The following is a 26,971-nucleotide window of genomic DNA, read 5'->3' on the forward strand; positions in this document are numbered from 1 at the left end:
AGCTATAATTTTTCGTACCGTAATGTTAATAATGCCGTCAACCAATATTTCTTTTCGTTCGTTATATGTGTTGTCACTAGAGCGCTCGCCACTAATTAGTGAAGTGAGCAGAAAATCCGGGTGTGAGTGCGGAGATCGAAGGTGGGGAAACGCCGATTCGCCAAAAAACTATTCCCCTTTTATCCCTACCAGGCACTAATGCGGGACCCGACTGTACTAGTAATAAGTGTTAGAAAGCAAGCAAACGCGGAAATGAGAAGAAAGATAGAATGAACTACCAGTTGTTCTGTTGATGGAATTATTTCAAACTTAACAAAGTGCGAACGCAGCCCACAAACTCTACACAATATAATTGACCGAAAAATTCTACATTATTTGTATACATATGCAATTCAAATCAAATAACATAAATATATATATATATATATATATATATATATATATATATATGATATGTGTATATATATTAATACAACCACTTTCATTAGCTCAAAATGAAAATTTGTATATTGTTGGATGACGATTATGCAGTAAATGGAATTATGATCACCACGTCAATAAGTTGTTTATCTATTCCTTCAAAATCACATAATGCCAATCGGGTTAATCCATAAATTGTTAGACACAATGAAATTTGTGACTGTGTTTCATAATTTGAAAACATGTAAGGAAAAACTAGGTCAATTTGGGATGTAGGAGATAAAACTTAGGAAACGTATATGACGAAAATTTTTCATCCGCTGCTAAAATTGGGCTGGTTCCTAAACGATATAAGATTGAATATTTCAGATTTTTGTTCGAGTTAGGAAACTTAATTAGGATGACTATAATTTTAGCAATCTCCGGATCAGACAACAGCGAAAATTCTGAGAATTTGATTCCTACATACGCAGCTGCTTGACTTAAGACGGCTTGATTACTTTGCTAATGCCTTCGGGTCCAATCAGACTGAGTCGGATTGTTTGAATTATTTCTGCGGTAAAAGTATCGTTGACCTAAACGTTCGCGATTGTAGGAAATAAAAAAAAAAAAGGCTAACTCCTTTGCATTTTTGGCGAAAATTTTCGCGATTTTGAAAAGTGCCGGAATAAACTCTTTCTGGCGCTATTCCGACGTAATTTTGCGAGAGAAATCGATTGGGCGCAGTCCCAATACGCTGCGATCAACGCATCGAAAGTTACAGCCAAAAAACGAAAACCTGAATTTTCGACGTTTTTCAGCAGGTGCTTTTTTCCTCGTATCTTCTCTCCCGTTGATCCCACGCACCTTTTGCTGCGTTTTCTGAGTTCCTTGGGGTCCAGTTGGTCGGGAAAGAGTCATACGAATCAATTCTGAGGCGGAAAATTTTTTGGTCAAAAGAAAAGGAAGGTTAACCCCTTTGTATTTTTGGCGAAAATTTTCGCGATTTTCAGAAGTGCTGGAATCAATTCTTTCTGGCGCTATTTCGACGTAATTTTGCGAGAGAAATCGATTGGGCGCAGTCCCAATACGCTTGCGATCAACGCATCGAAAGTTACAGCCAAAAAACGAAAACCTGAATTTTCGACATTTTTCAGCAGGTGCTTTTTTCCTCGTATCTTCTCTCCCGTTGATCCCACGATTCTTTTGCTGCGTTTTCTGAGTTCCTTGGGGTCCAATTGGCCGGGAGAGAGTCATACGAATCAATTCTGAGACGAAAAATTTTTTGGTCAAAAAAAAGGAAGGTTAACCCCTTTGTATTTTTGGCGAAAATTTTCGCGATTTTCTAAAGTGCTGGAATCAATTCTTTCAGGCACTATTTCGACGTTATTCAGCGAGAGAAATCGATTGGGCGCAGTCCCAATACGCTGCGATCAACGCATCGAAAGTTACAGCCAAAAAAAGAAAACCTGAATTTTCGACATTTTTCAGCAGGTGCTTTTTTCCTCGTATCTTCTCTCCCGTTGATCCCACGCTCCTTTTGCTGCGTTTTCTGAGTTCCTGGGGGTCCAATTGGTCGGGAAAGAGTCATACGAATCAATTCTGAGACGAAAAATTTTTTGGTCAAAAAAAAAGGAAGGTTAACCCCTTTGATTTTTTGGCGAAAATTTTCGCGATTTTCAAAAGTGCTGGAATAAATTAATTGTGGCACTATTCCGACGAAATTTTGCGAGAGAAATCGATTGGGCGCAGTCCCATTACGCTGCGATCAACGCATCGAAAGTTGATCCCTTTGTATTTTTGGCGAAAATTTTCGCGATTTTCAAAAGTGCTGGAATAAATTAATTGTGGCACTATTCCGACGAAATTTTGCGAGAGAAATCGATTGGGCGCAGTCCCAATACGCTGTGATCAGCGCATCGAAAGTTACAGCCAAAAAACGAAAACCTGAATTTTCGACATTTTTCAGCAGGTGCTTTTTTCCTCGTATCTTCTCTCCCGTTGATCCCACGCTCCTTTTGCTGCGTTTTCTGAGTTTCTGGGGGTCCAATTGGTCGGGAAAGAGTCATACGAATCAATTCTGAGACGAAAAATTTTTTGGTCAAAAAAAAAGGAAGGTTAACCCCTTTGTATTTTTGGCGAAAATTTTCGCGATTTTTGAAAGTGCTGGAATCCTTTCTTTCTGGCGCTATTTCGACGTAATTTTGCGAGAGAAATCGATTGGGCGCAGTCCCCATACGCTGCGATCAACGCATCGAAAGTTGATCCCTTTGTATTTTTGGCGAAAATTTTCGCGATTTTCAAAAGTGCTGGAATCAATTCTTTCAGGTACTATTTTGACGTAATTTTGCGAGAGAAATCGATTGGGCGCAGTCCCAATACGCTGCGATCAGCGCATCGAAAGTTACAGCCAAAAAACGAAAACCTGAATTTTCGACATTTTTCAGCAGGTGCTTTTTTCCTCGTATCTTCTCTCCCGTTGATCCCACGATCCTTTTGCTGCGTTTTCTGAGTTCCTTGGGGTCCAATTGGTCGGGAGAGAGTCAGACGAATCAATTCTGAGACGAAAAATTTTTTGGTCAAAAAAAAAGGAAGGTTAACTCTTTGTATTTTTGGCGAAAATTTTCGCGATTTTCAAAAGTGCTGGAATCAATTCTTTCAGGTACTATTTCGACGTAATTTTGCGAGAGAAATCGATTGGGCACAGTCCCAATACGCTGCGATCAGCGCATCGAAAGTTACAGCCAACAAACGAAAACCTGAATTTTCGACATTTTTCAGCAGGTGCATTTTTCCTCGTATCTTCTCTCCCGTTGATCCCACGATCCTTTTGCTGCGTTTTCTGAGTTCCTTGGGGTCCAATTGGTCGGGAGAGAGTCATACGAATCAATTCTGAGACGAAAAATTTTTTGGTCAAAAAAAAAGGAAGGTTAACCCCTTTGTATTTTTGGCGAAAATTTTCGCGATTTTCAAAAGTGCTGGAATAAATTAATTGTGGCACTATTCCGACGAAATTTTGCGAGAGAAATCGATTGGGCGCAATCCCAATACGCTGCGATCAACGCATCGAAAGTTACAGCCAAAAAACGAAAACCTGAATTTTCGACATTTTTCAGCAGGTGCTTTTTTCCTCGTATCTTCTCTCCCGTTGATCCCACGCTCCTTTTGCTGCGTTCTTCGAGCTCCTGGGGGTCCAATTGGTCGGGAAAGTGTCATACGAATCAATTCTGAGACGAAAAATTTTTTGGTCAAAAAAAAAGGAAGGTTAACCCCTTTGTATTTTTGGCGAAAATTTTCGCGATTTTCAAAAGTGCTGGAATAAATTGATTGTGGCACTTTTCCGACGAAATTTTGCGAGAGAAATCGATTAGGCGCAGTCCCAATACGCTGCGATCAGCGCATCGAAAGTTACAGCCAAAAAACGAAAACCTGAATTTTCGACATTTTTCAGCAGGTGCTTTTTTCCTCGTATCTTCTCTCCCGTTGATCCCACGCTCCTTTTGCTGCGTTTTCTGAGTTCCTGGGGGTCCAATTGGTCGGGAAAGAGTCATACGAATCAATTCTGAGACGAAAAATTTTTTGGTCAAAAAAAAAGGAAGGTTAACCCCTTTGTATTTTCGGCGAAAATTTTCGCGATTTTCAAAAGTGCTGGAATAAATTAATTGTGGCACTATTCCGACGAAATTTTGCGAGGCAAATCGATTGGGCGCAGTCCCAATACGCTGCGATCAACGCATCGAAAGTTACAGTCAAAAAACGAAAACCTGAATTTTCGACATTTTTCAGCAGGTGCTTTTTTCCTCGTATCTTCTCTCCCGTTGATCCCACGCTCCTTTTGCTGCGTTTTCTGAGTTTCTTGGGGTCCAGTCGGTCGGGAAAGAGTCATTTGAATCAATTCTGAGACGAAAAGTTTTTTGGTCATAAAAAAAGGAAGGTTAACCCCTTTGTATTTTTGGCGAAAATTTTCGCGATTTTCAAAAGTGCTGGAATAAATTAATTGTGGCACTATTCCGACGAAATTTTGCAAGAGAAATCGATTGGGCGCAGTCCCAATACGCTGCGATCAGCGCATCGAAAGTTACAGCCAAAAAACGAAAACCTGAATTTTCGACATTTTTCAGCAGGTGCATTTTTCCTCGTATCTTCTCTCCCGTTGATCCCACGATCCTTTTGCTGCGTTTTCTGAGTTTCTGGGGGTCCAATTGGTCGGGAAAGAGTCATACGAATCAATTCTGAGACGAAAAATTTTTTGGTCAAAAAAAAAGGAAGGTTAACCCCTTTGTATTTTTGGCGAAAATTTTCGCGATTTTCAAAAGTGCTGGAATCAATTCTTTCTGGCGCTATTTCGACGTAATTTTGCGAGAGAAATCGATTGGGCGCAGTCCCAATACGCTGCGATCAACGCATCGAAAGTTACAGTCAAAAAACGAAAACCTGAATTTTCGACATTTTTCAGCAGGTGCTTTTTTCCTCGTATCTTCTCTCCCGTTGATCCCACGCTCCTTTTGCTGCGTTTTCTGAGTTCCTGGGGGTCCAATTGGTCGGGAAAGAGTCATACGAATCAATTCTGAGACGAAAAATTTTTTGGTCAAAAAAAAAGGAAGGTTAACCCCTTTGTATTTTTGGCGAAAATTTTCGCGATTTTCAAAAGTGCTGGAATAGATTAATTGTGGCACTATTCCGACGAAATTTTGCGAGAGAAATCGATTGGGCGCAGTCCCAATACGCTGCGATCAACGCATCGAAAGTTGATCCCTTTGTATTTTTGGCGAAAATTTTCGCGATTTTCAAAAGTGCTGGAATCAATTCTTCCAGGTACTATTCCGACGAAATTTAGCGAGAGAAATCGATTGGGCGCAGTCCCAATACGCTGCGATCAGCGCATCGAAAGTTACAGCCAAAAAACGAAAACCTGAATTTTCGACATTTTTCAGCAGGTGCTTTTTTCCTCGTATCTTCTCTCCCGTTGATCCCACGATCCTTTTGCTGCGTTTTCTGAGTTCCTTGGGGTCCAATTGGTCGGGAGAGAGTCATACGAATCAATTCTGAGACGAAAAATTTTTTGGTCAAAAAAAAAGGAAGGTTAACCCCTTTGTATTTTTGGCGAAAATTTTCGCGATTTTCAAAAGTGCCGGAATAAATCAATTGTGGCACCATTCCGACGTAATTTTGCGAGAGAAATCGATTGGGCGCAGTCCCAATACGCTGCGATCAACGCATCGAAAGTTACAGCCAAAAAACGAAAACCTGAATTTTCGACATTTTTCAGCAGGTGCTTTTTTCCTCGTATCTTCTCTCCCGTTGATCCCACGCTCCTTTTGCTGCGTTTTCTGAGTTTCTTGGGGTCCAGTCGGTCGGGAAAGAGTCATTTGAATCAATTCTGAGACGAAAAGTTTTTTGGTCATAAAAAAAGGAAGGTTAACCCCTTTGTATTTTTGGCGAAAATTTTCGCGATTTTCAAAAGTGCTGGAATAAATTAATTGTGGCACTATTCCGACGAAATTTTGCAAGAGAAATCGATTGGGCGCAGTCCCAATACGCTGCGATCAGCGCATCGAAAGTTACAGCCAAAAAACGAAAACCTGAATTTTCGACATTTTTCAGCAGGTGCTTTTTTCCTCGTATCTTCTCTCCCGTTGATCCCACGATCCTTTTGCTGCGTTTTCTGAGTTCCTTGGGGTCCGATTGGTCGGGAGAGAGTCATACGAATCAATTCTGAGACGAAAAATTTTTTGGTCAAAAAAAAAGGAAGGTTAACCCCTTTGTATTTTTGGCGAAAATTTTCGCGATTTTCAAAAGTGCTGGAATCAATTCTTTCAGGTACTATTTCGACGTAATTTTGCGAGAGAAATCGATTGGGCACAGTCCCAATACGCTGCGATCAGCGCATCGAAAGTTACAGCCAACAAACGAAAACCTGAATTTTCGACATTTCCAGCAGGTGCATTTTTCCTCGTATCTTCTCTCCCGTTGATCCCACGATCCTTTTGCTGCGTTTTCTGAGTTTCTGGGGGTCCAATTGGTCGGGAAAGAGTCATACGAATCAATTCTGAGACGAAAAATTTTTTGGTCAAAAAAAAAGGAAGGTTAACCCCTTTGTATTTTTGGCGAAAATTTTCGCGATTTTCAAAAGTGCTGGAATCAATTCTTTCTGGCGCTATTTCGACGTAATTTTGCGAGAGAAATCGATTGGGCGCAGTCCCAATACGCTGTGATCAAAGCATCGAAAGTTACAGCCAAAAAACGAAAACCTGAATTTTCGACATTTTTCAGCAGGTGCTTTTTTCCTCGTATCTTCTCTTCCGTTGATCCCACGCTCCTTTTGCTGCGTTTTCTGAGTTTCAGGGGGTCCAATTGGTCGGGAAAGAGTCATACGAATCAATTCTGAGACGAAAAATTTTTTGGTCAAAAAAAAAGGAAGGTTTACCCCTTTGTATTTTTGGCGAAAATTTTCGCGATTTTCAAAAGTGTTGGAATAAATTAATTGTGGCACTATTCCGACGTAATTTTGCGAGAGAAATCGATTGGGCGCAGTCCCAATACGCTGCGATCAACGCATCGAAAGTTACAGCCAAAAAACGAAAACCTGAATTTTCGACATTTTTCAGCAGGTGCTTTTTTCCTCGTATCTTCTCTTCCGTTGATCCCACGCTCCTTTTGCTGCGTTTTCTGAGTTTCAGGGGGTCCAATTGGTCGGGAAAGAGTCATACGAATCAATTCTGAGACGAAAAATTTTTTGGTCAAAAAAAAAGGAAGGTTTACCCCTTTGTATTTTTGGCGAAAATTTTCGCGATTTTCAAAAGTGTTGGAATAAATTAATTGTGGCACTATTCCGACGTAATTTTGCGAGAGAAATCGATTGGGCGCAGTCCCAATACGCTGCGATCAACGCATCGAAAGTTACAGCCAAAAAACGAAAACCTGAATTTTCGACATTTTTCAGCAGGTGCTTTTTTCCTCGTATCTTCTCTCCCGTTGATCCCACGCTCCTTTTGCTGCGTTTTCTGAGTTCCCGGGGGTCCAATTGGTCGGGAAAGAGTCATACGAATCAATTCTGAGACGAAAAATTTTTTGGTCAAAAAAAGAGGAAGGTTAACCCCTTTGTATTTTTGGCGAAAATTTTCGCGATTTTCAAAAGTGCTGGAATAAATTGATTGTGGCACTATTCCGACGAAATTTTGCGAGAGAAATCGATTGGGCGCAGTCCCAATACGCTGCGATCAGCGCATCGAAAGTTACAGCCAAAAAACGAAAACCTGAATTTTCGACATTTTTCAGCAGGTGCTTTTTTCCTCGTATCTTCTCTCCCGTTGATCCCACGCTCCTTTTGCTGCGTTTTCTGAGTTCCTGGGGGTCCAATTGGTCGGGAAAGAGTCATACGAATCAATTCTGAGACGAAAAATTTTTTGGTCAAAAAAAAAGGAAGGTTAACCCCTTTGTATTTTTGGCGAAAATTTTCGCGATTTTCAAAAGTGCCGGAATAAATCAATTGTGGCACCATTCCGACGTAATTTTGCGAGAGAAATCGATTGGGCGCAGTCCCAATACGCTGCGATCAACGCATCGAAAGTTACAGCCAAAAAACGAAAACCTGAATTTTCGACATTTTTCAGCAGGTGCTTTTTTCCTCGTATCTTCTCTCCCGTTGATCCCACGCTCCTTTTGCTGCGTTTTCTGAGTTTCTTGGGGTCCAGTCGGTCGGGAAAGAGTCATTTGAATCAATTCTGAGACGAAAAGTTTTTTGGTCATAAAAAAAGGAAGGTTAACCCCTTTGTATTTTTGGCGAAAATTTTCGCGATTTTCAAAAGTGCTGGAATAAATTAATTGTGGCACTATTCCGACGAAATTTTGCAAGAGAAATCGATTGGGCGCAGTCCCAATACGCTGCGATCAGCGCATCGAAAGTTACAGCCAAAAAACGAAAACCTGAATTTTCGACATTTTTCAGCAGGTGCTTTTTTCCTCGTATCTTCTCTCCCGTTGATCCCACGATCCTTTTGCTGCGTTTTCTGAGTTCCTTGGGGTCCGATTGGTCGGGAGAGAGTCATACGAATCAATTCTGAGACGAAAAATTTTATGGTCAAAAAAAAAGGAAGGTTAACCCCTTTGTATTTTTGGCGAAAATTTTCGCGATTTTCAAAAGTGCTGGAATCAATTCTTTCAGGTACTATTTCGACGTAATTTTGCGAGAGAAATCGATTGGGCACAGTCCCAATACGCTGCGATCAGCGCATCGAAAGTTACAGCCAACAAACGAAAACCTGAATTTTCGACATTTTCAGCAGGTGCATTTTTCCTCGTATCTTCTCTCCCGTTGATCCCACGATCCTTTTGCTGCGTTTTCTGAGTTTCTGGGGGTCTAATTGGTCGGGAAAGAGTCATACGAATCAATTCTGAGACGAAAAATTTTTTGGTCAAAAAAAAAGGAAGGTTAACCCCTTTGTATTTTTGGCGAAAATTTTCGCGATTTTCAAAAGTGCTGGAATCAATTCTTTCTGGCGCTATTTCGACGTAATTTTGCGAGAGAAATCGATTGGGCGCAGTCCCAATACGCTGTGATCAAAGCATCGAAAGTTACAGCCAAAAAACGAAAACCTGAATTTTCGACATTTTTCAGCAGGTGCTTTTTTCCTCGTATCTTCTCTTCCGTTGATCCCACGCTCCTTTTGCTGCGTTTTCTGAGTTTCAGGGGGTCCAATTGGTCGGGAAAGAGTCATACGAATCAATTCTGAGACGAAAAATTTTTTGGTCAAAAAAAAAGGAAGGTTTACCCCTTTGTATTTTTGGCGAAAATTTTCGCGATTTTCAAAAGTGTTGGAATAAATTAATTGTGGCACTATTCCGACGTAATTTTGCGAGAGAAATCGATTGGGCGCAGTCCCAATACGCTGCGATCAACGCATCGAAAGTTACAGCCAAAAAACGAAAACCTGAATTTTCGACATTTTTCAGCAGGTGCTTTTTTCCTCGTATCTTCTCTTCCGTTGATCCCACGCTCCTTTTGCTGCGTTTTCTGAGTTTCAGGGGGTCCAATTGGTCGGGAAAGAGTCATACGAATCAATTCTGAGACGAAAAATTTTTTGGTCAAAAAAAAAGGAAGGTTTACCCCTTTGTATTTTTGGCGAAAATTTTCGCGATTTTCAAAAGTGTTGGAATAAATTAATTGTGGCACTATTCCGACGTAATTTTGCGAGAGAAATCGATTGGGCGCAGTCCCAATACGCTGCGATCAACGCATCGAAAGTTACAGCCAAAAAACGAAAACCTGAATTTTCGACATTTTTCAGCAGGTGCTTTTTTCCTCGTATCTTCTCTTCCGTTGATCCCACGCTCCTTTTGCTGCGTTTTCTGAGTTTCAGGGGGTCCAATTGGTCGGGAAAGAGTCATACGAATCAATTCTGAGACGAAAAGTTTTTTGGTCAAAAAAAAAGAAAGGTTTACCCCTTTGTATTTTTGGCGAAAATTTTCGCGATTTTGAAAAGTGTTGGAATAAATTAATTGTGGCACTATTCCGACGTAATTTTGCGAGAGAAATCGATTGGGCGCAGTCCCAATACGCTGCGATCAACGCATCGAAAGTTACAGCCAAAAAACGAAAACCTGAATTTTCGACATTTTTCAGCAGGTGCTTTTTTCCTCGTATCTTCTCTCCCGTTGATCCCACGCTCCTTTTGCTGCGTTTTCTGAGTTCCCGGGGGTCCAATTGGTCGGGAAAGAGTCATACGAATCAATTCTGAGACGAAAAATTTTTTGGTCAAAAAAAGAGGAAGGTTAACCCCTTTGTATTTTTGGCGAAAATTTTCGCGATTTTCAAAAGTGCTGGAATAAATTGATTGTGGCACTATTCCGACGAAATTTTGCGAGAGAAATCGATTGGGCGCAGTCCCAATACGCTGCGATCAGCGCATCGAAAGTTACAGCCAAAAAACGAAAACCTGAATTTTCGACATTTTTCAGCAGGTGCTTTTTTCCTCGTATCTTCTCTCCCGTTGATCCCACGCTCCTTTTGCTGCGTTTTCTGAGTTCCCGGGGGTCCAATTGGTCGGGAAAGAGTCATACGAATCAATTCTGAGACGAAAAATTTTTTGGTCAAAAAAAGAGGAAGGTTAACCCCTTTGTATTTTTGGCGAAAATTTTCGCGATTTTCAAAAGTGCTGGAATAAATTGATTGTGGCACTATTCCGACGAAATTATGCGAGAGAAATCGATTGGGCGCAGTCCCAATACGCTGCGATCAGCGCATCGAAAGTTACAGCCAAAAAACGAAAACCTGAATTTTCGACATTTTTCAGCAGGTGCTTTTTTCCTCGTATCTTCTCTCCCGTTGATCCCACGCTCCTTTTGCTGCGTTTTCTGAGTTCCTGGGGGTCCAATTGGTCGGGAAAGAGTCATACGAATCAATTCTGAGACGAAAAATTTTTTGGTCAAAAAAAAAGGAAGGTTAACCCCTTTGTATTTTTGGCGAAAATTTTCGCGATTTTCAAAAGTGCTGGAATAAATTAATTGTGGCACTATTCCGACGAAATTTTGCAAGAGAAATCGATTGGGCGCAGTCCCAATACGCTGCGATCAGCGCATCGAAAGTTACAGCCAAAAAACGAAAACCTGAATTTTCGACATTTTTCAGCAGGTGCTTTTTTCCTCGTATCCTCTCTCCCGTTGATCCCACGATCCTTTTGCTGCGTTTTCTGAGTTCCTTGGGGTCCAATTGGTCGGGAGAGAGTCATACGAATCAATTCTGAGACGAAAAATTTTTTGGTCAAAAAAAAAGGAAGGTTAACCCCTTTGTATTTTTGGCGAAAATTTTCGCGATTTTCAAAAGTGCTGGAATCAATTCTTTCAGGTACTATTTCGACGTAATTTTGCGAGAGAAATCGATTGGGCACAGTCCCAATACGCTGCGATCAGCGCATCGAAAGTTACAGCCAACAAACGAAAACCTGAATTTTCGACATTTTTCAGCAGGTGCATTTTTCCTCGTATCTTCTCTCCCGTTGATCCCACGATCCTTTTGCTGCGTTTTCTGAGTTTCTGGGGGTCCAATTGGTCGGGAAAGAGTCATACGAATCAATTCTGAGACGAAAAATTTTTTGGTCAAAAAAAAAGGAAGGTTAACCCCTTTGTATTTTTGGCGAAAATTTTCGCGATTTTCAAAAGTGCTGGAATCAATTCTTTCTGGCGCTATTCCGACGTAATTTTGCGAGAGAAATCGATTGGGCGCAGTCCCAATACGCTGTGATCAAAGCATCGAAAGTTACAGCCAAAAAACGAAAACCTGAATTTTCGACATTTTTCAGCAGGTGCTTTTTTCCTCGTATCTTCTCTCCCGTTGATCCCACGCTCCTTTTGCTGCGTTTTCTGAGTTTCTGGGGGTCCAATTGGTCGGGAAAGAGTCATACGAATCAATTCTGAGACGAAAAATTTTTTGGTCAAAAAAAAAGGAAGGTTAACCCCTTTGTATTTTTGGCGAAAATTTTCGCGATTTTCAGAAGTGCTGGAATCAATTCTTTCTGGCGCTATTTCGACGTAATTTTGCGAGAGAAATCGATTGGGCGCAGTCCCAATACGCTGCGATCAACGCATCGAAAGTTACAGCCAAAAAACGAAAACCTGAATTTTCGACATTTTTCAGCAGGTGCTTTTTTCCTCGTATCTTCTCTTCCGTTGATCCCACGCTCCTTTTGCTGCGTTTTCTGAGTTTCAGGGGGTCCAATCGGTCGGGAAAGAGTCATACGAATCAATTCTGAGACGAAAAATTTTTTGGTCAGAAAAAAAGGAAGGTTAACCCCTTTGTATTTTTGGCGAAAATTTTCGCGATTTTCAAAAGTGCTGGAATCAATTCTTTCTGGCGCTATTTCGACGTAATTTCGCGAGAGAAATCGATTGGGCGCAGTCCCAATACGCTGCGATCAACGCATCGAAAGTTACAGCCAAAAAACGAAAACCTGAATTTTCGACATTTTTCAGCAGGTGCTTTTTTCCTCGTATCTTCTCTTCCGTTGATCCCACGCTCCTTCTGCTGCGTTTTCTGAGTTTCAGGGGGTCCAATTGGTCGGGAAAGAGTCATACGAATCAATTCTGAGACGAAAAATTTTTTGGTCAAAAAAAAAGGAAGGTTTACCCCTTTGTATTTTTGGCGAAAATTTTCGCGATTTTCAAAAGTGTTGGAATAAATTAATTGTGGCACTATTCCGACGTAATTTTGCGAGAGAAATCGATTGGGCGCAGTCCCAATACGCTGCGATCAACGCATCGAAAGTTACAGCCAAAAAACGAAAACCTGAATTTTCGACATTTTTCAGCAGGTGCTTTTTTCCTCGTATCTTCTCTTCCGTTGATCCCACGCTCCTTCTGCTGCGTTTTCTGAGTTTCAGGGGGTCCAATTGGTCGGGAAAGAGTCATACGAATCAATTCTGAGACGAAAAATTTTTTGGTCAAAAAAAAAGGAAGGTTTACCCCTTTGTATTTTTGGCGAAAATTTTCGCGATTTTCAAAAGTGTTGGAATAAATTAATTGTGGCACTATTCCGACGTAATTTTGCGAGAGAAATCGATTGGGCGCAGTCCCAATACGCTGCGATCAACGCATCGAAAGTTACAGCCAAAAAACGAAAACCTGAATTTTCGACATTTTTCAGCAGGTGCTTTTTTCCTCGTATCTTCTCTCCCGTTGATCCCACGCTCCTTTTGCTGCGTTTTCTGATTTCCCGGGGGTCCAATTGGTCGGGAAAGAGTCATACGAATCAATTCTGAGACGAAAAATTTTTAGGTCAAAAAAAGAGGAAGGTTAACCCCTTTGTATTTTTGGCGAAAATTTTCGCGATTTTCGAAAGTGCCGGAATAAATTCTTTCTGGCGCTATTCCGACGTAATTTTGCCAGAGAAATCGATTGGGCGCAGTCCCGATACGCTGCGAGCAACGTATGAAGAGTTGGAGCCGAAAAACGAGAACCTGAGTTTTCGACATTTTTCAGTTGGTGCTTTTTCCATCGTAACTTCTTAGCTGTTGATCCCAGGCTAATTTCGCTTCGTTTTCTGACTTCCTGGGGCTTCGGTTTGTCTAGAAAGCGTCATACAAATCGAATCTAAGACTAAAAATTTTCGGTCTAAAGTTTGGTAAAAAGCAAGCCAGTCTCCCTTCGCAATATTCCCGAAAATATTTGCGATTTTGAAAGTGCCCGAATAAATTGTTTGTTGCACCATGCTGATGTTATTTTGCGAGAGGATCTGTTCCGGCGTAGTCTCAATGCGTCACGAGCAGCGGATCGCGAGATACAACCAAGAAACGAAATATTTTCTGTTCAAATTTTTCGACATTTCTGTACGGCACTATGTCACAAAAAAAAAGAAAACCACGCACACCGATCGGAACAACGGAACAAAAGTTCTGACCAAAATGCGTGGAATTTGGTGAGGGGACTGCAATAAGGGCATGAAAAAAAATCACAATCACCTAACTACCAAGTTTTATATTTTATCAATCTGCCATACTTCTAATACAACTGTTTATGTGTCAGTGTGCAGTTATCAAATAAGTCGAAGAATAAAATTAAAGCGACCGCCCAAAAGATGTCAAAAAATATTATAAAGTATAACACAAAACATCTCAGTATAATATGAAGAGATAGGTGTTTCTTATGCATTTTCTGTACCATAATTTGAAGAATTCCTATCCAGGTAGTGATTCTTGTAGTTTCCAAACGTAGCTCAAGTTTTTGTCCTCGCACAGCCGCAACGCACTCTTGTAGTAATACGATTTCCCATTCATGGATATCATAATGTCACAATTTCGTGTAAGCTGGATCAAAATGAATAAAATATCAATATAACGCAATTAAAATAATCCGTAAAACTCATTAACATTCAGGAAATTATAAGCCCTTTCATAGTTGATACGGAATCACGTATCGAGATTGTAATAGTCTGACTTCTTTTCCCCAGAAAAGTTTTCCTTTTGTAGGATAGCATGGCCTTAACTTTTGGTGACCATCAAACAAGATACAAAACGTTGAATACTGCTCCTCTGATTTACTGTGAATAGTGTGCAAAAATCTTTCAGAGTGAGCTCGTGGCAAATTAAAATCCTCTCTACCCAAGAATGAGGAACGCAAAGGCTTTATCCATGTGCTTGCAAATACGCATCAACCCGTGCATTTGTAATGTATTCGTAATTATGTATCTACATAATGAAATTGAGCTAGTTTTCATAATTTTTTTCAATTTATTGTAGCTGCTATACTCTTAATTTTACACCGCAAGTGTATCACTTTTATTACCATTCATCTACTGCTGGAGCATTTTATGCTAAATTGTTGTAATCTAATGTGTATGTATACAATTGATTGTTAAACTGTAACACCGAAACAATAATTATATAACTTATTATATTTACCGCATAAAAAGTATTATTAAAAAATAATCCGATTAACATTGTTAACTTCCAGGTACAGGTACATAGATTAAAACTGGTAACAGAAATCAATCGTGTCTCCATCATGAGTAAGTGAAATGTTGGACTTGAAGCTACTTTTGGTTCACTTTTTGTGTAAACGAGGTTAATATGTTTCGAAAGTGCGAAGGTATAACGTTAATAAAAATATCACGTAACTGTGATAGAGGAAATGAACGACCTCCTTCCGTCCCCACTTCTATAAAGAACTCCATACCTGAAAGAATTATAAGCCGCTGGTCCTGGTCCAGGGTGTTCATCATTGCCTTTAGGTTGAGCCAGTTTACTTCACCGATAACCACAAGGTACAGAAGTGTTGCTTGTTTTATGAAAAAACTCCAACGACCAAAGGATCCGACTGGAAGGACCAAAAAATGTTAAAGAATGAAAGAGACAAAATACTGGATATCTGAGACGGCAGATTTTCTTCGCATAAAATTATAAACACTAAAGTATTTATTTTTATGGATAAATGTTAACTTGCGTATATTATCTACGTTTGATTGAGCAGAATAGTTATATTCATTATTAGGAGTGAGTGATATTTCCGAGATTCGTATACATCGAAACAAGTTAGTCAAAGGTACGGTAGCGTATCAGAATCAACTCGCAACTTCCTCTTAGAACGTAACACTGGGTAGGAGGCAGAGGGTGCCGCTTGACGATGAATTTATCTTACCCATTATGATCACCGCGTCGAGTTATTTATTTCTGACTTTCAAATCACACACAATTCCAATTGGATTGAGCCATATTTTGTCACGTGGGATGAGATCTGTGACTGTGTTTCGTAAATTGTCTACGTCTAAGGGAGCACCTAATTAAATTTGGAAGATACAGAACTAGACTTGGCACAAGGCACGTCAAGAAAACTTTTTCCCTTTGCTGAAGTTCGTTAGGTTTCGGAACGCGACGGAATGGATTTATCCAGAACCGGCTTCGACGTGATGCTGCTAGTCAAAGTAATTGCGACGAATCTAAACTTCTTGCGAGCAGCGAATCAATAGTCACAGCTAAAAAATGAAGGAGTTTCTTCGTGTGCTTGAACAAAGAGGGCTTTTTTAACCTTTGTGGAATGTTTCAGCTCATCTTTGTCAGATTTCAACACCGAGAATGAGAGGAGGAGGGCGCCGATCGAAACTACACCCTTTACGTTGGAACTTGTGTTCAAAGAAATGATTGCATTTTCAAAGATTGTTTCATTCTTTAATAATATTTTATACGTCGCACTTATGTAAATATGAGGTCCATTTTGGGACCAATATGTTTGATCGTGTATTGAAACTGCGATATTCGCTGCAACCATTTCTTATGTCTATGGGCGCCGGAAGATCAGTGATTTGAAAGTTTTCAGCCGAAAAGTGGGAAAATAGCAGCAAAAGTATAATTATTATTCAGAAGTATCTAGATCCGTACCTTCGAATTGTGTCGCTCCCTGTTGAAAAGCACAAGTTGAACGACTCGTCCGACGTTGAATCGCTGAACACAGAGCGGTTGGTTGATTTCCTTTTTTTTTTTATTTTATTTTAAATTCAGCATTGATCGACAACATGAGCAGTACATGACACCATCGTAAGTCGTTAGTAAATTTTTAACTTTGGCCCAGTCGATCTCGCGCAGCACTGATTTCTTGGCGGCACTACAATTTTCGGTACCGTTCGGTTCGCGGCGCACTTTTCATCCCGGCAAAGTTCTTTCGGGGAAGGTAGCTCCTCTCTGGGTGCTAGACACTGTCCGTTGCAGCTGCATTGGTACCGAGCGATACGTATTATGTGGAGATCACAAACGTTCGTGTACGTATAACCGAGATTCAGGAGCTCGTCACCGTCGTTGATGTTCGTGAACATGAAGTTCGCATTCCGTTCCCTCAGAACTCTGTCTGGAAGAATTGCGGAAACCCTGGAAAGCTCATCGCGGAGGCTCTCGTACCTCCTGACAGCATTCTGAAACATTCGTGCCCGTCGTCGAAGAATCGTTTTTTATTTGAAAAATTAATTGACGCGTTTATGTTTACCCGCGTTTCCTGGCTCTCTGGATCCGCCCGAAGCATTCCACGTACTTTTATATCCAACGCCGATTCTTCCAGGGTCAGCTCCTTGTAGCGTTTGAATACCGCCGGTCCAAGACTGCCGTATCCGTAGGCGCCAGCCGCTTTGGTGTTTCCGTCGATTCCGTCGGTACTTCCGCCCAGGAACCAGACGACGTAGTCGTTCAGGATCGGATTTTCCTTGACTTTGAGGTACCAGTCAAGGGAAAAGTACAACGCCAGATCCTGGTTGGGCCCAGTCCTGCTCTCCTCACTCAAATCAGCGTTCGGAGCCCCGCCACTTAGGAGGCACAGCCCAAGTCCCCACCTCTCCTTGCTAGGAAATATTTCCCTGATCTTTTCCTCGCTCAGAGGCAGGACCCGGTCGAACTTCATAGCGTCGTACATCTCAAGTTTACTGATTTTCCCCTCGGCAGCGAGGATCATCAAGGCCGTGACCTGGGCGTAGGCCCGGCTCACTTCGCGGACGGGCCCAACGACCGTGGAACTGAGACTGACGGGGACCAAGCCGAGCCTGAACGCGGCGTCCGTCATCCCCCGAATCGCGTCCCCGGTGTCAGCCAGAACGTGATAATCGACGAATTTGAACTTGTAATTCTCGTCGACGAGGGGGTCCTTAACCGGGGGCCTTTCGTGCAAGACCTCCCTGACGGCGGGCGGCAGGCTTTCCTCCAGTTTGTACTTCCTGACTACCGCCAGGGCCGCGTCTTTGCCGGGATCGTTAACGGTCGGCGATCCCGCAACGAGGTGAGGCAGATTCCCCGGAACGTCCGACATCACCAGGGTGACGACTTTAGCTGGATAGGCCAGCCGGGCGAGTTCGCCACCGAAAACGGCGGACAGCTTGCGCCGAACAGCGTCAATCTCCATGGGAGTCGCCTTGGCGGTTTTCAGGATCGAAAGGACCTCCTCGACTTCCTCGAGTCTAATCGCCCCCTTGGGACAGTTGAGGAGGGCTTCGGTTCCACCTGAGAGAACGACGACGAGTATGTCGGCCTTTCTTAGCTTTTTGCAGTAGTCGGCGATCCCGCGCGTCGCCTCGACCGACTTCTCGTTCGGCATACCCATCGAGCCACCTTCGAGGAAGGTGATCCTGCTGTTCAGAGCTGGGAACCAGAGCGGATTGTCCCACATACCGGATACCGACCCCCTCGGCACTACCAGGAAACCTTTCCTGAGGTGTTTGCCGATCAGCTTTTCCAACGACGCGCCCAGCATCAACGTCTCCCGACCCCAGCCCACCATGTGCACGTTGCTCTTCAGCTTGTACTTCGAGCCGTTTATCGTCATCGTCGAGCCCTCCAGTTTCACCTTATCGCCGACCACCTTTAGCGCGTTTACTTTATCCAGGCCCGCAACGAGGATGGACTTCATGTCCTCGCGGATCTAAAATTAATTTTTATCTTACTCCGACGTTAGGATTTGAAACGAAATACAACGACGGAATCACTTTTAGTCAGGTATCACCTGCCTGTATCATTCTCTTTTCCTGAATAGTTTTGCTCCGATTCTTGACTTCATTTTCGTACAATTTTATTTCCGCATCCCTCGACGCGTTTTTTTTCTCAGTTCGTTCCGCTTTACGTTTAGTTAATATTTCGTTAATTTCTTCCACCTTCGTTGTTCGCTTCTTCAAGCTCTCTTGCCTCTTGTGATTTCTTGCCAACGCTTCCGCTGGATCCAATTGGGCTCTCTTTTTTTTTGGTTTCTTACGTTTCGACTGTAACTTTTTGGGTAACATGTTGGCACAGGTTCCGGTTTACTCATTCGAAGATCCGGTTATGAGAAATTTGAAAAATGCACGTACATTTTTATACTTGTGTTTATTTCAAGATGTTCAAAATTACTAGGTTACAATTTGACAGTTATCGGAATGGGGATGAGTTTGTAAAGTATCGTCAGTATCGTTTTCTCGATGCTCAATCTTTTCCACTCGGGTTTCATTACATACTGTTAAACCTGTTTAATTTCAAACCTGCAGATGCTGCGCCTACCGAATTGCCTACAGTTAGGCAAGAAACGGAATATTGCATGCCGTAGTGTTGTGAAACGGGTTGCGTACAAGCAGGCACCCAAAGTCCGAGCAAATTAAAGGACACCGCCAACGATAAGCGAGTCCACGCGTTGTACCTGTGAGGATCGCCAATTGCTGAAAACTACACACAGGCGATCGGTTGTGTCAAATTTATAATCCGGCAGTAATTTCGATATGTTGTCAGGTGAAGTATTCGTAAAATAAATAGCTTTTAAATTCTAAACCTGCAGGCCTAAACGTTTATAGGAAACAAGTTGGCTCATTTTTGCAACAGATTTGTAGCGTTTACTGTCTTGTATTTTTCTTGGCACATGAAATGCTGTGGATCATACCTTTTTCCACGTCAGTACGCGATCAGAATCTGAAGGCACAAATTTGATGGTGAAAAGTGAATCATCATATTTCTCGTCAGCGATTTTACTGTCATCAATTATTAAGTGTTTTTGCCTACCTTTGGCAAAAACATCTTTCAAAAAAATACGACAAGTTCCGTGTTATCATCAAATAGATTACAGAAGTTGTACAATTAAGGTAATTCTGGAAAAGATCATGACACGAAGGGCAATTTGAATATACAATGAATCATGACTTTATTTGTTATGTATATATATATATATATATATATACATACATACATACATACACACACACACATATATGTGTATATACGTATATACGTATGTATATAATAATATCTACAATAAAAATACCACATCGTTTGGAAAAACAATTTTCGTTACAATTATACAGTAATCTTATGTAATAATATTATATCCAAGTTTCGTAGCAAGTAAGATGTAGCGTGAACGTTCACCTTGCGGCGAGAGTGAGAAAATACATTTTTTTTGTTTTGTTTTGTTTTCTTTTTTTTTTTTTTACCTTTTTTTTGCAAATTTCGCATTGTTTTTTTCACTCAAAATTTTCTAGTGGTTTACGTGAATTACTTGAAATGACACTTTCTCATATTCATCATGCCCTCCCTCCCCCCCCCCCCCCCCCCCATGGTAGCACCATGATAATCAAGAGTGCCACTCCAAACAAGCATCGGTTAGCCCGCTCTTCATACAATATTCGATACTTTGATAAAAAAATTGAACGAATTCAATTTCATATCAGCAAACTCTTGAAATTCCATTTTATCTAAAATACTAGGCTTACATTAGTCAATAGGTCTGTAATAATATCATCTCAATATACATATAATATATTAATCATTAGTTATACCATAATATATAGAAAATCCGTGTAACAATTATTTAAATGACTCACAATCATTCTCCACTGCAACATAGGTCCTCGCAGTATTCCCTACGTATTATAGTTACAGGATGTCATTCTCCTCGCACGTCATATTATATAGGAGGCAAATTTTTTATAAACTAACATTGTTCGTTCCACACTACTTACGAGATGAGTTCGACACAAGGCTCGTGAATAATCCATCCACGAACTCTGGGGTGCGTGCGTGTGTTTGTGTGTGTGTGTGTGAGTGTGTGTGTGCGTGTGTGTTTTATAGTAATGCTTCATATTTCTATAATGTTAGTAATGAAAGAATAACGTTATATAGTCCGTATACAAAACATAATTATGGCAATCATATTACAGGGTAACAGAGTCATTGTATACGCAATGACCTTATTATCTTTCTTTTGTTTTTGTCGTTTTTTTTTTTTTTATTTACGCCCTGCAATCGTACAGGTATAACAAGGTATTACTCGTATCGACAATCAAAGTCTTTCATCTCCGTTGTCGGAAGCAAACTCGATCGCTTCGTTTCCATCCGGATTTCATTTATCGGATGTTGTTACCTAATTGCAACGATGGCGCATATATTATGCGTGTATCTTTCACATCTAGCCTAGCTCAAAGATATACTCTTCACAGTCAATGAAGTGCTACACGGTAAAGGCATACAGATTATACATTTAATAATACGGTAAGTAGTAGTCCATTACACTTAACGATAGAAAATCCGAACGAATATTGCGTGAGGGTTATTTTCTATAAAGTATAAGGAGTAATTTTAAGTACTTAGTACAGAGAGTGAGGTGGAAAGAAAACGGGAAGGACCGACATTCGTACGAACTGATGCTTAACAGGATCAGGAATTCACATTGGCAATAATTTCGCAATCCGTATACCAAGTACTCAAAACAGCTCCGGACTTGCGTTTTCAAGTTCCGCGTGTTTTAACTCTACTCTATAGCTTCTACAATATCTAGGGCCCTTCTTCACTTGCGAAAAGGTTCTTTTTTTTGTTTTTATTTCTTTCGTTTTACGTTAATTCTATACTTTTATTATCCATATTGAGCGGAAAGAGTATTGCTGTAGTTTCCTGTCAGAAGCATCATGTGTTTGATATGTCAGACGTTTATTGATTCGTTACTTTATGTTTTTTGTTTTTCATTCTTTACTCGAAAAAACCATCATCTCCATTAAAGATTCCACGTGATTCCGCGTGTATTATAACACTATCGAATACTTTACAGGCATCGAGAGAGTAGATTGTAAAAGTGACAGTATACTCAGAGAATGGTTTTCAACAACTTCGCACTGCAAGGCTGGACAGAAATAAGATTGTTTTTATTTTTTATGCAATTACTGTTAATACTATTATTAATGTTATAATTGTTGTTGTTATTATTATTATCATTATTATTATTATTATTAATATTATAATTTAAAAGTAATTGAAACTTTGAATTTCATTGCATTCGCCCCTTTCACTCAACATTGAACAGTTAACATCGATTTCCTACCGTGTATCGCATGAAGAATTTCAATTCGTAAACCTTAAGGAACGTTACCGACGAATGTTGAAAACTTTAATATTATACTTTTGAGTTATTTTTCCTCACTCGGGCAAGAAAAGTATTCCAACGCAACGTATCTCCTACACCGAATATTCACATTTAATAGAAAGTACGGAGTTACATACGTATGAGAAACCATAGGGGTATGTATTATCAGAAAATAATGTCCAGCCCTTGGTTACAATATGTATGTATGTACGTATATTATGTGAGTGTATAATATTACTCTGAGAATTTATTGTTTATTAAAATGGGATTCTCTTAATTTATCTCCCGTGCATTCGCGTACGTGCTCTTTTACATACCACTTATGCATGTCAATATACACCGGTATATTACTTAATACTGTTTAATTCCTTACATTATACACACGAGACTCGCGTTCTTTTTCTTTTGCCACTACGCTATAGGTATTATTATAAATACTGTTGTTGTTGTTGTCGTTGGTAATATCATCATCATCATCATCATCATTATTATTATTATTACTATTACAATTACCATTATTGTTATTATTGTTATTATTATTATCTTTATTATTATTGTTAATGTTGTTGTTGTTGTTGATGATGTTATTAATACTATTAATATTAATTTTCATTAATTTCTTTTGTCAAATCTTCATCTCTATACCACCATTTTGATTCAAGCTTCGGCCAGTGTATTTATTTTCGTATGTATAGTACAATGAATAGAGTGTGTTTTCCTCTGCTATAACATAGATTATTGACTTCTAACATTACCATAGGTACCTATAATTTGTTAACCACGAAGCGAACCCGAAATCGTTACTACAGCAAAGGGTATGATGTATGTAGTTATATGACACACAATTTAGTAAGTTAATCGTGTTATTTATACATGTATTATTGCATGCTACACGTTCGCCGCGGTTCGGCAGCGAGTCGTCAATTTATACCGTCGTACATCGTTCAAGTAACATTATGTAATCGCGATAACATAGAGCAGCCTTTCCCAACCTGGGGGTAGATACGGGGACTCGTCTCAGTGTCGAAGCCCCGACCCAAATACATTCACTACCTTACGGATGCGGGGATGGATGAAATATCAAACAATCGGCCAAAGTCCTGCGTTTCTGTTGTGTAAAATCTTTCAAGTACGCGGATCTTTACGCGCAGACTCTCGCCCATCCGGGTTGCAACGCCGTTGTATAATAATATATTATTTATGTATACATATATATATATATATACATATATATATATATATATATATATATATATATATATATATATATATATATGTGTGTGTGTGTGTGTGTGTGTGTGTGTGTGTGTGTGTGTGTGTGTGTGTGTGTGTGTGTGTGTGTGTGTGTGTATAGGTATACATAATGTAGGATCGCAAACGGTTTGATTGAAGGATTTGATTAGTCTCAATTTATTGGCACTATACTTATTGTTGAACGGTCTTGTGCATTATAATCATTTGAATAGAGATTTATAATACGATCTCTGCTAACGAGAGTTACGTGTAATATAGGTATAATATTTATCAAGAATACCCGAATATAGGTACAACACACTCCAGGTAGGTATATAATATAATTATTATCGACGACGAAACGTCGAAATTTTTTAGTCTTCGTTTATACGCTCGTATAAGGAAATGATCAATTGCTTTTCCAACCTGAACATGATCAATGATTAATAAGTTTTAAGTAACGAGTATTTTCAAGTCTATAATACGACGTTACACGTTCACCGAGGATTCGTGAAGATCATTTTCCGTTTATCTCATTCGGTTTCTAGCTTCATTCAATTTCTTTTCGCTCACAGTGATTGTGCTCAATTCTTTAAACTGTAATTATTAAGTTTTATGTATTTTATATATATGTATATATGTACGTATATATACAAAATACATATGTATATAATACAACAATGAATGTAATAATACGTATTCCTAAAATCATACTTAGGATACGGTGAAACTAGATTTGTTGTACGCGGATTGATTATTCTGCAATTTTTTTCTCATATTAATCAACTTTGCGCGCCAATACAAGTTGTCAGAATTTCTTATTCGCGTATTTTCACCTTTGCAATATACGACATATCAGCGCGGCCGTTATAAGAATTTTTCTCTCTCGTTTATATTTCCGGTTGATTACGGTTTATAAATACACGGAGTAAAATATAGCTATAGAAATTCACGTCAAGTAGGAAGGATATTACTTTTTTTTACAGTGTATATTACAGTAAATGGTAGGTATACATACGTATATGCATACATACATGCATGTGCCAGATATACCCCCCACCCACACACGCGCACACACACACACACACACACATATATATATATATAATTATACATCAGCATTCGAGTAGAGAAAGATATAAACAAAGATTTAGTAGTCACATAGTATTTGCATATATATTTATAGTTATTCATTTCATACAAATACACAAATTTGATTATGTCCGCTTATAATGATTGTTTATATTTTGCACTACGCACAATTAACAATAACATGTTCAATTATACATACATACATATATGTATATATATATATGTATGTATATAATATTATATTATATTATATTATATTATATTAGAATGACAAGAAAATATCTTATACGAGGAACTACAATATTATTTAATACGCGGATATACCGGGTGTAATTATTCCGTAGGTATAAGTAGCTTACGACTTAATACTTTCGCAGTATGCATTCATACAACTGACACACTGATAGATAGATATTATATTCATCTAATTCCTAACTACAGGATTGTCAATGTAGGGGCCTTTTTCATCCATATTCTTATGCGCAACTGCACGTAATTCATTACACGCAGTTTTTCTCAGGTATAACAGTTTCGTCTTATTATTTTTCTTTGTCTTTATTTCCTCGATTTTATCTACATACATACATGTAATTATGTTACAGTTTTGATGCTTTCAAAATCTTTATTGGCACGAATCAGGCGATCCAATTTTTAGGGATAAAAATAAATAAAAAAAAAAGAAAGAAAACCGACGTGCAAAGATTTTTCAAATCATAAAAATTACGGTACAGAATTAATATTTTCGGTTCTCCAGTTAAATTTCAATTGCCACGTAAGTACCTACGTACCTAGATTCGCGAGAATTGAAGGATATTGTGGTGCTCAAGATTTTAAGCACATTGCCAGTAATGATAGCAATCGGTAGCAGTGTGGACACTGGTGAAAATTATACTAAGGATAACAACAACAGCAACAACAACAACAACAACAACAGCAACAACAACAACAACGTCAATAAAACCGAGAATAATAATAATAATAATAAAATTAACGATAATGATTATGAATTCATTCTGTAATTTAATGCAAGTTTAAAATAAAGTAACGGTAACAAAAATACACGCACGGGTGTATTCCAGGTTCTGTCATCTCGGAAAAGCTCTCAGCATTCTTAGTGACTATAGAATCGTAATTATGTACATCAATTCCTTGTAAAGATAGCTAAGGTTTATATATATATATATGGTAATAGTATAATTTTCATTCATTTATTTTCTTCAATTTTTATATTATCAATTTTTTATTATTATTTTTATTTTTTTATTTACTTATTCTTTTTCAAACATAGAATAAAGATTAGAAAAGACATTAAATATATTTTATCACAACGCGGAAACAATTCCTGCATTGAATGAAAAAGACCCCTTTGTTCAGGGGTACCTATGCTAAATGTTTTTCCTCGTGTTTTCCTTAGAGAAATGAAGGGAAGTGATAGGAAGAAAGTGAAGGTAAGGGAAGTAGGAAAGAAAATAATGAAAATAGCAAGCATTCATTCTTCTAGACGGAACTAAACTAGCACGCTAGCACTCACTTGTCACTCTACCGAGTTGGTACGCGATATATTTATGTAATATGTATATTACAGTAATTCAAGTGTCGATGATTCAGAACTTATCCAACATCTTACGTGTTCTATAGCTTACATATAAGTAGGTGTACCTTTATCATCCGTGAATATGTAATGTGGTAAATTTATCCGATCGCAACGCATAGTTGGGCAGATAATAGAAGTACCCACGATCAATTTTACAAGGGCGGGGATGGATGTAGGTGCAACGATTTTTGTGCCCCCGATGCCAGGTTTTCACTCGTTATGCGGTCACGTGGATTTTGACGTGTCGCGTCCGAAAACGCGTTGGAAGCAAAATCTTACGTATTTAGACGTGTGTTTGCGACAAACGATTTGAACGAAATGTAGGATTCACCGGATTCAATTTTGGGTAGGAGTGAAAAAAGACAACAGAATTCCCGGTTGATAAAAGGAACAGAGTACGGGATTTTCATGGACGCGAAAATCTAATTCGCAAAATTGAAAAATGTGGAAAGTTCACGCACAGAAAATCGAAAATACAGAAAGACAAAATATAGAAAGGTCAGAACATGGAACAGCAGAATCGAGAATCTTTATACGATTCCATATTATCGAGAGATATTCTGACGATTCTACAGTTTGTCGTTCCATGTTCTGACCTTTCCAACGTTTTACTTCTTCATACTTCGACTTTCAACATTTTCAAATACTACAGATTGAATTATCGCTTCTTTAAAAATTTGACATTGTGACCCTCCGATGTTCCAATCTTTCTCTATTTTTACCCTCACCTTGAATTTCTTTTTACATGGGTATATATGAGTTCAGGCATTAGCAAAGAATATTACGTGATCTCCCCACTCAGAACACACATGTATACGTCTTGCACTGATTTCGGCAAGTACTTACATATATTAAAGTGATTTTAATATTTTATTTTTAATTTATCAACTTTTTAATCGTTCAGTATTATTATTAATGTAATTATTGTTGTTGTTGTTGTTGTTGTTGTTGTTGTTTTCGTCGCCGTCGTCGTCTTCGTCGTCATTACCGTTAGTATCATGTCTTTTTTTCAATATCGTAGATAGAAGTCGACGACTAGTTTTACCAGAACACAAGGCACTTGGCTTACACATCATACATTTGTTTCATACGCTTTTTTTTAATTTAAAGTCTTCTTTTTTTCTTTTTTTTTTTGTTTTGTTTCATTTTAAATCATTTCACCGTTATTTTTAGTATTTTAGTTGAGTTTATTTATTTATTTATTTTTTTCTAGCGTAACTCGCCTGTTGAGACAGCTATCGTTAAGGCACACTGCTATCGCGGTACCGTTCTTTACGAATTATTTGTGAAATTAAATTATGCGTTGCCATGCAGCTGATGTAA

The 26,971-nt window shown here is 39.3% G+C and overlaps 1 protein-coding gene across 1 annotated transcript; it reads right to left on the reverse strand.

Moving 5' to 3' along the window:
• Nucleotides 1–16,426: 16,426 nt before the first annotated feature.
• Nucleotides 16,427–18,634, reverse strand: LOC124301975 (glycerate kinase-like). Its single transcript, XM_046757646.1, has 3 exons — nucleotides 18,365–18,634; nucleotides 16,861–18,279; nucleotides 16,427–16,789 (listed from the first exon to the last, which is right to left on the reverse strand). Exons 1-3 carry the CDS (start codon nucleotides 18,632–18,634, stop codon nucleotides 16,427–16,429), a joined length of 2,052 nt encoding a protein of 683 aa, XP_046613602.1.
• Between the last annotated feature and the right edge of the window lie 8,337 nt (nucleotides 18,635–26,971).

The sequence above is a fragment of the Neodiprion virginianus genome, chromosome 4 (genome assembly GCF_021901495.1).
Source record: "Neodiprion virginianus isolate iyNeoVirg1 chromosome 4, iyNeoVirg1.1, whole genome shotgun sequence".
NCBI classification, from domain to species: Eukaryota; Metazoa; Arthropoda; class Insecta; order Hymenoptera; family Diprionidae; genus Neodiprion; species Neodiprion virginianus.